Source organism: Opisthorchis viverrini (assembly GCF_000715545.1).
Source record: "Opisthorchis viverrini unplaced genomic scaffold opera_v5_127, whole genome shotgun sequence".
NCBI lineage: Eukaryota > Metazoa > Platyhelminthes > Trematoda > Opisthorchiida > Opisthorchiidae > Opisthorchis > Opisthorchis viverrini.
In genome coordinates this window covers 153473-165683 of record NW_008751785.1, presented here as the reverse complement: position 1 = coordinate 165683, position 12211 = coordinate 153473, and the positions used below count along the sequence as shown (strand labels likewise).

At 41.8% G+C, this 12211-nt stretch overlaps 1 protein-coding gene across 1 annotated transcript in view; it reads right to left on the bottom strand.

The window, feature by feature from the left end:
• Nucleotides 1-388: 388 nt before the first annotated feature.
• The window catches only part of T265_06295 (hypothetical protein), a gene marked incomplete at both ends in the record, with an annotated part of 44708 nt that continues 32885 nt past the window's right edge, over nucleotides 389-12211 (bottom strand). Inside the window, 7 exons of the mRNA XM_009171522.1 lie at nucleotides 389-810; nucleotides 3704-3827; nucleotides 7174-7268; nucleotides 8651-8783; nucleotides 10107-10176; nucleotides 11922-11997; nucleotides 12044-12152. Coding sequence (XP_009169786.1) covers nucleotides 518-810; nucleotides 3704-3827; nucleotides 7174-7268; nucleotides 8651-8783; nucleotides 10107-10176; nucleotides 11922-11997; nucleotides 12044-12152 — 900 coding nt within the window. The remainder of the gene's footprint in view (nucleotides 811-3703; nucleotides 3828-7173; nucleotides 7269-8650; nucleotides 8784-10106; nucleotides 10177-11921; nucleotides 11998-12043; nucleotides 12153-12211) is intronic.

Sequence of the window (12211 nt, the reverse complement as noted above, 5' to 3'; positions counted from 1 at the left end):
TATGGATAAAAATTACTAGCTTAAGCTCTTATATTTCCTAGGTCCAAGGCACCACAGATAACTTTTATCAACAGTATGCAAATCATTGGGTTACTTCAAAAGTTGAGGAAATTTCAACCAACTGACAAACAAAAATGGTACAAAAGCGGCGGAGTCGAATTTACTTTGCTGGACAATTGTTTGAGAGGATCACACTGTTTGATAAGGAAAGTGATGCGCTAGACCGCTGGATCGAAATTAAAAAGCACTTCAGGTGTTTTTACCACAAAGGCAGGGACACTATTGTTTTTTTGTTGAGACGACTTATTGAGCTCTATTCTCACAAACTTTAGGGGAGAAAACAATTTTCCGCTTGACATAGCTGCCCAATTTTTCACTGTAAAACACATTCTGCCTTATAACTTTTATGGGACATGTGTGATTTACAAGCCATCAGAGGATAGGACTGACAAACCCCTTGATGAAATCACCTGATTTGAAAAGTTCTTTCGATATGATGTGATAGAGTTGACGTAACTCAGTATAAAAATTCCGTCAAGAACGTGGCACAATTAGGTGGCGCTGATGGTCCACGAGAAACAGAGACATAGGTGCCATTGGGAAGCAGACATAGTGATCCGTACGATTTGGACCACGGTGGGAACGCTCGAAGACAGGCAGCAACAATGAAGATAGCAACCACTGATACGATTAGACCAACTCTCGAGGCCATAACCTTTCGAAATTTTGTGGGACGATCAACGAATATCGGTGCAGGAATCGTCGCAGGGCGATGGTAAATCTGGGGACTTGAAATTGATTCATCGTCATCTAGAAAGCAAAAGAATGGTATCGCAGTGGTGACACAAAAGCATACACTCGTGTTATTTGCTGATATATATCGGGCTTGAAGTGAAACGTTTACGTTCCTTGAATCAGTGAGTTTTCGAACAAAATGTCGTAAACTTTGACGGAACTATGTTGCGCTAGACCAACAGTGTATGGTATACGGTAATAAGTAGCTCTGAGCTGTAGACAGTTTAGAGGTTAAGGCGCGAGCTCACTGACCGTGAGGGGTCCGTAGTTTGAACCCAACACATCAGCTGTTCCTGTTTAGGTTCAAGCAACCTACAGGTACCTCGCCCTTTCGAGTAGCGCGACAGGTCGGTACTGAAATGGTACTACAGCAGACTGATTATTCATCATTACTTGGCAAACGATCTTGAAATAAAGATGAAGTAATTGCATGGATTTCCAAAATATTGTCTTCATCGCAACATTGCCGTTCAAACTTCCATGATAGTATTACCTTCACGCCTAATTTACTTAGTTACTGCAATTTATACACAGCTCTTGTTGTACCGTTCACAAGAACGCAAACCAATTTCTCACTTTTATGATTGCCACAAACTGGGATTGCTGACCCAAATGCGTGTTATCAGCTGAATATGAAACAGGCCTGCTTACATGGACATACCGAAGTGGTTTATAGCAACAAATAACGTTAATTGTGATGCTATCAACACTCTCAACTTATGTACCATATTGCTTCCGACCAAAGACCAGCCAGGTCACTATAACGACTGGCGCGCAGATCTGATAACGTATCGTCAAACCTTTTACTATCAGCTCCATCAGTGTCATGTAGGTAAAGCAGTCACAAATTTGTGTTAACTTGCTCGAGTATAGTGCGTCTATCATGAAAAGCGGTAAACCTTGTCAGCTCATTGTAAGGTGAAAATCCCCCGTCTGGGACGTCTCGCCGCCTATCTTTATCATAAATGGGGGTGATCAAACAGAAAGCATACCAAATAACAAATATATCGTACACGTTTTTTGTCGAAACCTTGAATCTATAAGCTAGCTAATGTTACGGGCACTTGGTGGAATACTGCAAGCAATTTCATTCAAAATGTCTAGTATCACAGCTTAAAATTAGCGTGAGAAATTTAGAGCTATCTGCAACCAGAAACATCAGCTGTCATATCCCAGGGAGGTTCAAGAAATTAGTGTCTTGAAGACCATCAATGAAAGGCCTTCGGATGAGACATTTTCCTCTTTTTGAATGCATTCCTGCACACCTGTTTGCATTTTCCATGTTTGTAACAACGCTCGTCAAAAGTAGTATTAGTGATAGTAGACGTAAGTGTGACAGAATCGGGTCAACACTCACCGACCACATCTCCAATCACACATTAGTGTCAAGCACGTTTGGCCAGTGTCTGTATGCCTCGAATTTTTACTACTCCAAACATTTTATAACTTCACACTAGCCACACACTCAGTATACTACTAGAATTTCATCAGCGTAACTGAGGTCGTTCTTGGCAAAAAAATAGTCGTGTACAGGGTTTCAGGGTTTTTATTTTTTTTGTGGAGGGAATACGCTCAACTATTTCATTGGGGAACATTTTTCAAAGAACCCAAAATACATACAGCCATAAAACGACTGTAAAGTTGAAATAATTTTACAAACACCGAGGATATCATACTTTAGTGCAAAACTAAAAAATAAATAAATTCAGAAAGCAACTGAAAATTCAAACTGGGGTTGGAATAGTGGTTAATTGGAGTGATGGTTAAAACCACTTTTCCGTCACATCAGTCTTCTTTAACAGTCCTATCAATACGCCACGATCAGCGTCATTAGTCAAAACCAAAGTAGGAAAGCTCGTCAGATCTGTGTAAATTCACCGGGGGCACGATCACTTGATGGGCTGGGCAAGCATTGGATACATCCGATTTACCAGGTATGATTAGGTAGACAAGTTGATAATTCAGGGGTTTGTGTGGCGTTGTCAAATACTCTTGCTTCTAAAATGAATTAACTAGCTCCAATGGGGGAAAACCTCAAAAAACCATTCGTGTGGATAAAAATAAAGAAGCTCTATGAATGACCATGATTAACGTTCTTTTCATCAGGTATTTAGGGTGAGATGGCCCAAGTGATTAGAGCGCGAATTCACTGACCGGAAGGTCCGTGATTTGAACTCGACCTCCACCACTTGACTTCTAGGCTTGGGCAACCTGGCAGTGTCCCAGCCCTCGTCCTTCCTTCGGATGGCATGGCATTTAGGCACCGAAAGGGTGCTACAGCTGAACGCCTTTTTTCATCAAGTATTCTGGACTAACACCGGTAACTAATATACGATGCCCAAATCCGCTAGAGAAATGATAGCTTAGATTTTGTAAATTTCTGTGCAAATGGGTCAGCTTCCATTCTTCACGAGTAGGAAAACACCACATATGTAGCAACTTCATCCATAGTCCAGTTTAAAAAAAGTCGCTGACGGGACTACACGAAAATTCCAGATTGATCGGCTGACCTGGAAATTGGACATTCAGATGAGTTGTCCTTGAAAGCGATGGCTACCTGCTTGTCTTCAGAAAAACTAGATATGCTCCACGGTTCTTCCTGATTCATTGGGATGTTATTATTCGTAGACGAGAGTTTACTTGCCTCTACTACTTATATGTCTATTCCAGTTGAACGACGTCGTTAGCTGAGTCTAGGTATTCATATCAGTTCCTTTCCAAGGGGATTGTGCGGACCACATATTGTTACACTTGTTGACACGCCCGATTTTTCACTCCGGGATTCCGTCTATCTGAGGTGCAAATATCTGTTCGAATCAACCAATCCCTTCAGTAACTTTACGAGCTTTCTCTACGGGAGGACTACTAAACCTCAGAAACTAAAATGAAAACTGGGAAGCACACCTACCTGCAGTACTGAGGAAGTGTGAGGAAGTTTGGTCGGAGATGTATCCCGCATTTTGACATCCCACTTCTGCTTCATTTTCCGCATCCACTGCAACTGAATCAACAACTTTGGTTCTCTCCCTCGCCTGGAATAGAGAAAAAAATACCAGGAATATTATCAACTATGCGTCTTTTCCGAGACGACAGCGCAAGACTGATACCTCAAGCAATGGTAATCGTTATTCTAATTTCGTTTATTCCACTCCTCAACAGTGGAAGAACTCTCTGAATTTTGTTTGTTTGGATTGAGAAAAATAACACAAATCTACTTTTCTTACAAACGTCGAAGTAAGTCCGTTTACACAGATTAACACGAAAAATCTTAACCGCAACCGATTTGTGTAAAAAAGAACTATCTCATAGGAACAGGGAGGTGTATTCTAACAGAGATCAGACACTTTGGATGCGCGCATGTAATCAATAGCTAGGGTGTAGACAACCTAAACATACAGATAAAATTCACCCGTAGATCAAAGCTTGCCCCATACACAGTCGCTGCATGCAGGCACGCTTCATGACACAGTCGTTAGTCTAGCTAAAAGATGCAGTAGGTGCCAAGGAATTTAGTTGGCTTGCGAAATTTTGGCATGGTGTCAATTCTTTTCCTCATAAGACAGCAAATCCCTCGTGGTTTAGTTTGTCGGCTTTTGAATGAGGGATTGGATACTTCGTTTTCATACGTTGGACGATTCTTAGTAATCAGTACGTTTGGCACCGTACCTAGGTCTTCACTCGTGCGGTTGGCTTCGATGGAATGATGGAATGTCAGGCAGAATAAACTGAATAGCCAAATTAGCTGTCTGTGTGAGGCTATTCGCGACGCCGACTGTAAACGATTGGCTATTCGCAGCTCATCATTGTGCAATGAGTGGGCGAAGAAATCAGTTTTCGTTTTGTCTGCTTACTAGACGTTTCACAATCGATGGATTATGAAGCGTTTAAACTATTTCCAACATATACGCGTCTTTTTATGTGGTGAGTACTGCCACGTAATGCGCTCATGTTCAAATTGAAGACTGCGACCACGCCAGACAGCAAGAGTAATTTTCACTGCACTTGTCGTTTCCGAGGATACGCTGTACTAGTAGCCTTTGGTAGTTTACAGTTCTTTCTTGTACTCACACATGCGCACGATCGGTTGTTTCAGGTGCGCTGCTAAGAAATGCGAAGCAATGCTTTGATATACAGACTCATTTCCATGTCGATAGGGTTTTCACCAGAGACTTGACTGAATTACTTGTTGATGATAATCGTCAGTTCTACTTGCTTCACAAGGGCCGCCTCGTTGCTCAGTTGGCAAGATTTTCGAGATATCGAAACATATTCCCATAAGGGAAACTACTCACAACGTTGCTGAAAATTCTTCGACACCCACGGTCGGTTTCGCCCTTCTTGAGGCACCGCCATTGGCTGTCCAGAAGTTCTCAGTGGACCACAATTACACATAATTCTTTTGCATGCTGTAGTCTCAGGATGAGGAGTGTTAGGGTACAGTGCTCCACTACACTTTACTGTGAAGGTGACATATCTGGGAAAAAAGCTTGTCAGAAACGTAGCGTTCCGAGATATCTTGCTTCGGGGATTTTGTGGAGCTTGCTGTCACCCACATAGCGTCCTTAAGTAAACTGAGTGATCACTAGAAACCAGTACAGCCGGATAAAACTTTCATAACCGTTCTTTGACAAATGCTCAGCAACCTTGGGTGTAGGTGCACTATGGACGTACAAACAACTGTCAGATTTTGAAAACTATTAAAGCGCAAGAGAGCACTTGTATGGTTTCATCTGATGAGCTTTGTTTCTTCCAGTCTTCACTACATTCGGATACCGTAGCCCTGCATTTCCCAGTGAACGGTCATCCTAAAGCGATGAAATAATGAAACATTTTAATAAAAAATGCTGCCGCTTCTGTGATTATTATTCATTTTTATCAAAGTAGCCTAAAATGATTCTCGCATTTAGCTTAGTCCCACAATTAGGTGTTTACTACCTACTAGTCTTCCTCTGCGGTTTCTATCGTACAAATACTTCCGACGATTGTTAACAAACCTCCTGACCCTAAATGACTGTCGCGACCGCAAATAAGATCACCATACACAAATAACACAGGGTACAATATGAACCAAAGATGTGATGGCTAATCTGTTGCCGCACGTGCTAAAACACAAATCAAAGAAACAGAAAATCCCCCTCCGTGCTCAGAGTTGTGTTTGTTGGAATTTCCAGTACTATGTTTGCATTTTGGTCGACTTCACGTTGGAGAATCGGACCGGGCTGCCTAGCGAACACGTGGACGGAGGACCAGTGCAATTCACAGGTGTTTTCAACAGACAGCCCACTAGACATCATTCCCTGTCAGCAACGTGTATTCGGAAAATGTGCGAAAAAAGCATGTCGCGTGTCTAAAAGGACCGGATTCTTGACCAACATTCTGGATAAGAAACACTTTGCCAATCCTAGTTTATCATGCTTATTAGCGAATACAAAATGTGGTGCCTTTTCATTTTCAGTCGACCTTTAGAGAAGCGAGAAAAATCCGCATAAAGGTCAATTCGTTGTTTGCACAAGTTCAGCTTTCGAGGACTTTCTGAGGAGAAATAGAATTTGCTTTTGATGAGTTAGCCTACAAGCGAAGAGATGTGCGAACTTAAGGACCATCCCGTCTTAAAAATGTAGCATATATTCTAGGATGAACAGGGTACATTTGCTCATGACCTCATCTGTGTTTTGAACGACTCTAGTCTAGGCAAATGCTTTAACTGACTGTCTACTGATAGCCGATAATTGGTGTTGAGTTCAACCGTTGACTCTTATCGATGTCCTGTTTTAGAAAACTTCCACTCGGGCAGGCTAATTTTGCTCCAACATTTACTACTACCATCTACCTTAGAATACCCATTAAATTCACATCTAAGTAGGACGGCTTAGGGGATACAATGAGCCTAAATGTCGTTAGGACGACTCCGGACTTGGGATGAAGGAAAGGGCTCAAAAAATTACGTGTCAAATTTAAGGAAAAAGCCGGTTAAATAAGTTTTATTTTGGCGAATTTTGGATGTGCTCTATTTCGAAACTACTCGGGCTTCTAAACTTCAATGTACTAACTCGTAACATTTAGGCCTGCTTAGAGAATTTCGTATTGTATGCAGCTACTCAGTGTATCAATGTGTGTATAAGTAGCGGATAAAATAGTAGCAGTAGACAGTTTGAAGTTTGCAGAACTTTTATGCAGGTTACTCTTTGTGCAGTCGAGTAAATCTCAACTTGAATGTTATGTTCAAAATTCCTACCGGATAACGTCGAAATATTGTGTTGTCTGGACGTACGTTGCTCTCCTAACAACCAGTACCTTATGGACCCCACTCATAAGGGAATTTTTTGTGACTATAATCAAGGAAAAACGAATTAACGGTCTGAAAATGAGTAGACTCACCAAGATAACTTGGGTGTCCCAGTTAATACATTGGCATATGGTGAAATAAACCAAACCTTCCAATATTGTTCCCACAGTCAGACCAGCCCAGAGGCCTGAAAATTTAAAAATGGATTCAAAGATTTCGTTGCAATAAATTCATAAAAACAAACAAAAGATATGATTGTCCTCTAGTTTGGTGCTCGAGCTACAGTCTAGCGCAATATACTTCGAAAACAACATTGAAAAAGTTAAAAGGTTTCAAGGTTTTGAGTGCATTGGAGGTTTGAAAATTTCAGAGACGCATTCGCCTGATGAAAGGCATTTGTTCATGAGGCAACAACTTGAATCGCCTATAATCAGTATCAACCTATAGCAGTAGCCTTAGTCAAAGAGTGAGAACGTGGCTAAATCTGGATGTTTGATCCATATCTTCGATCAACGAAAGAACTCTCATTATCAGTAGGAAAAAGTGAGAATCACGGAACCCTCGTCAACTGGTGGCGCCATCTTATGTGATGAAACTGTTTAGGATTGTGTTGTTGTCAGTTTCGATATTTTCTATCCAGTTCATCCGCAAAATCATCAGCGTTGTTGATTCTCTAACCACAAGGTTTTTGATGGATGATTTTGCAACACACTAGTTTCCAGGAAGTAAAGACATTGAGGGGAAATGTTCCTCTTGTGAAATGAAAATGAAAATGATCCCGTTTCACGGTACACAGAAACGCCATTTCCTGTCATCGGAAGATTCAGTTGAATTACCCGTGGAAACCAAACTGATCGTCGAAATCAGTCCGATATCGGTTCAAGTAGAACATAAAGTTTACGGAAACCCTGGGACTGCGCCTGTCTTATGAGCCCCAAGAAGGGCGGAACCGGTTGTTGACCTCCGAGGAGTTTTCAGCAAACATGTGAGTAGTGTCCTGCATACAAATGTGACGTGTACTTCACGCAGTCTGGCTTATTTTAGAATCTAGCTAGCACGTTTCAATTTTGTCCACTCATTGTACGGCGGAAATGGATTTCGAAAGATTTGCACGGACAAATTTAGCGTATGTTAAGCTTCTTCGATGACCCACTGGTACGGACCCAGCTGGGAATCACACATTCGGGAGTCGGAGTTTAGACATCCGACGGGTGTGTTACCAGTAGTCTGTCAACACATGCTGGGCTCACCCAGTTTATAACAGGCGGACGTATTCTGCATTTTGTGACTGGTTCCGCAGCGAACCAGCAAACTCAGTGATTACGTCGATCGACTGACACACCCGTCATTACTTCGCAGTCACGGTGTTGGAAACATACTGGACATTTTTATTCTAGCTGTCGTTTGGTTCCAGTGTCCATTGGTGAACCCCCACCACTTAACTAATGGTTTATTGGAGTTAAGAAAATGACACTGCCACTTCGAAGATGCCATCACTTACAGTGTCAGAAATAAAATAACAAACCCATGAATGGTAAAACTGCTTACGTTGATAGAACTTTTACCTACCATTTAATTTCATCCCAGCCAAAAATACGAGACAAAGTCCAATAGGTCCCCCGATGACATAAAGAGTGACAAAGCATACTGCTGCACCAATAAACTGTAGACCGGCACCGCGTATCGCACCGCTGCACACTCCCTAGATAACAAAGCAGAGATAATAAAATTTCTGAAAATGGATACGGACGGATATTCATTGCATTGAACAAATATTTTCATGCGTTGCGCCCTTTTGTCATGACCACGGTGCTTATGCCGCCTTTTAATTCAAGTCAAGTGAAACTGGGGGAATATTGATCCCGTGAATCCCGAGTAGTGAGTGTTCAGCAAGACAGATAATAGCACACACAGACAAGAAAGAGTAAAATCTTCTGAGTATGAGATAAACAGTTTCAGGGAAGGAATTCAAACAGCAAGTCCTAGTGACTGATTGGATAGTTCACTCGAAACACTCCAGCACGTACAGCGTTTCCTCTGTCTCGTCAATCAACAAACAGGTGGTGCGTTTAAATACCAAACGTAATTAAATTGTGTGCATGACAAACAGAAAAAGGAAGTGCAAGTGAAATCTAGGTGCTGCTAAACTGCACCTCACAGTCTGCACACGACATGCTACAAAAAGATAAGGTGCTAGTGAAGACTTCGTTCATTGAACCGATAGGCGTATTGTTTTACGATCAACCAATACGAAAGGGCAGAAATTTTGACCAGCATTTTGCTCTTCACACATCGGAATGCTATGCCAATTGATAAACGCCACCTAATCGCAACCGTGTGCCAAAGGAAATGGAGCACTATTTCAATTGTGGCTGCCAAACCGTGTTCCAGTGAATCTGTAGCTAAAAACGTATCGAATGTGGAGAGTGAACTTCACCTACATAGGAGCCACTGAACAGAAATTTGCCGGACAGTCGATCGCTCACCACTGGACAAGGATTTATACGAGAAGAAATCCTCAAAATACGGCCGGAACAAAATCAAATAACGATTGTTTACAAGAAACAGAATAGTATTTACACAAACTATTGATAGGAACTGGTTATCCAGAGCGGCCCATAAATAACTTTAAAAAATGACTGTATCCACTACTGGAAGCTTCCGATATTGTTTCACTTGACAGTAAAATATGAAATTAATATTCCTCAGGCATCTGATTCACCTTGTTAACCCACCGAAGATGAGTAAAAGTTCGTACCTGTCCCTCCACTCTGTTCCGAAATGAACCGTGAATGTAGAAGCATCTTCACCGTATTCACTGAGGCTGTTAAAAGTGTCCGGTTGATCTTGTCGACTTTAGCGTTTTCTGCTTTACCATTTCGTATGGTACGAAAATTTTACTGATATTTTAACAGTGTGTTGAAAAGCAACCTAATAATCAACTCCACTAGTATAAGGGAAAATTACGAGAGAGTTATTCCGAAAACGCATGTTAACCGCGTTCACAATTAAATGTAGCACTTACCACCGACCCATCGAAAATTTGAAAAGCAGCGACTAACGGTAAGAGGCTTGCAGCGAGCTGAATCACGTCACTGAAAAGTACACAAGTATCCGTTTTTAGGACATTCTCAGCTGACTGACGAAAATGGGAACACTAAATGCAGCAAACTGTGCAGTTCACCTTAAAAGTACAGGAGATTGTTGATTTCCGCAGTTCGGTTGAACAATGGTAAGAATTTGCGCTTCACGTGATACTCCAGAAAAATGTCATGGACGTGGTTTTCACCCTCTGTTGGGGTGTGACCTTTGCCATTACCAAAAGAAGCCTGGTTAAGGCGTTAAACCACCTTCAGCTTGATACATCCTCCCTTCTTTTTCTGGCCCAATGAGAACGAAGCATTGCTGATCTGACTAAGTTTTCGCCCCTGGGCCTAGTTGTTTGCGTGCGAGTGAATGCATATAAAGAGAGGGCAACGAAGTAAATGCAGATTATCTCATTTGTTTATTCACTTCAGTATGATAACTATTTTGAAAGCGAATGGCATGTGATTTATTTAAACCGGAGCGTTTGAAGATACATCTTCGTTCCTTATCAGTTTGGGGCTTCTGATGACCTACTGATATACTGCGCGCCCGTCTTACGTGGTGCTCTAAGGCCGTGTGAAAATTTGTAGGAACTTTGTATGAAAATTCCACCTGTAAACACTAATCAGCGGAACAGTCTTGATGATTTCTGAACTTGCGCAAAGTGAATTCTTCTCCTCCAGGCTAACAGGCATCGAGTCATTGTGACAGTGACTCTCCACAGTTGTCTACGACATACTCTTCCTCTAATGGAGGTCAACAGATCAAACAAGTACTGCCTTAGGATTTCACCCCACACTTGAGCAATACAGTTGGGAGATTATTCAGGTGCTCGGTAGCGCTCAGGGGAAGATATGCAGTCATTAAACATACACAGTTAATGGTTTCCGACCAAGGCTCTGTAATTTTGCCGGATGGTTTTATTCTTCCGGTTGTACGTCGGCGTCAAAGGCTTGCTCGCGTCACCACATTCAGCTCCAAGTATGACATTTTGAGTTTTCTACTCATATCACTCTCTCTCTTTCTTGAACCATTCTTCCCCTGTCCTAGCGAAATTATTCTGATTATTCCTCAACCGCCGCGACCAGTAAGTTTTTATGGTTGTCAGATCGTGCGCAAATTCCCAATAGTTCAACCACTTAGGAATTCCTACTCGAACGTCATCCCTTTATTACTGTAAGCGAATAATTTATACATGTTTGTACTCGTCTTTAGGTGGCACCAGTAAAATGATTCTGTCGTTGAACCAGATAACTTTTTCGTGACAGTCATAAATGCATCGCCCGGTCTTTCAAAACCAAACAGGTTATGACCGTAATATTATGTATTCTTTCTTATGTATTCAGTTTTGTTCACTTAACTGGGGAAACAAGCGTTTCGTTCACTTGGGTGTAGCTGCGGCGTCCAAGTAAACTACACTCACATTACGTTGTTTCAAAATACAATGACGACCAGTGGCGGCAAGGTTCCGGTTATTACTTACTGTGAGCTACAGATTAGTAGTTTCCTGGGGACATACTTCCTCTGACTGGGTTGTAAGAGGAATCGGTAATACCACGCACAGATGGCTAAATTCGCTTACCCTTACTTCAGGGCTATCGTTCACTGAGATTCACAAGCTCCCACAAGAAGCGGGTTCACCGTCCTTAGAAGCCAATGAGGTTTACGTAAACCAATGGGTTCATATTTTGTCAGAACCATAGAATTCTGCTGTCGATCCTTCCAATAACAAAGCTGGCCATCAAAAACTTACCTGTCGGTCGTGAAAATTTTCGGAATATGCCATCTGAGCAACACGATGGTAAGTACAAATAGCATTGAGATCAACCCTACAAAGCGAAACAGATGATTAATTAAATTTGACATTCAACTCACAAACCGTCACCAGTGCTACAGAGAGGACAGATCTCGGTCCAACTGACGAGCCTGCACCAAGAAAGTGCCCCAATCGAATACTCACAGCCACGCCAAATCCAAACGGTAGCTAAAAGTGGCAATAACTTCGGAATAAATATACAAAATAATGGGGAAGGAATAGTGGAA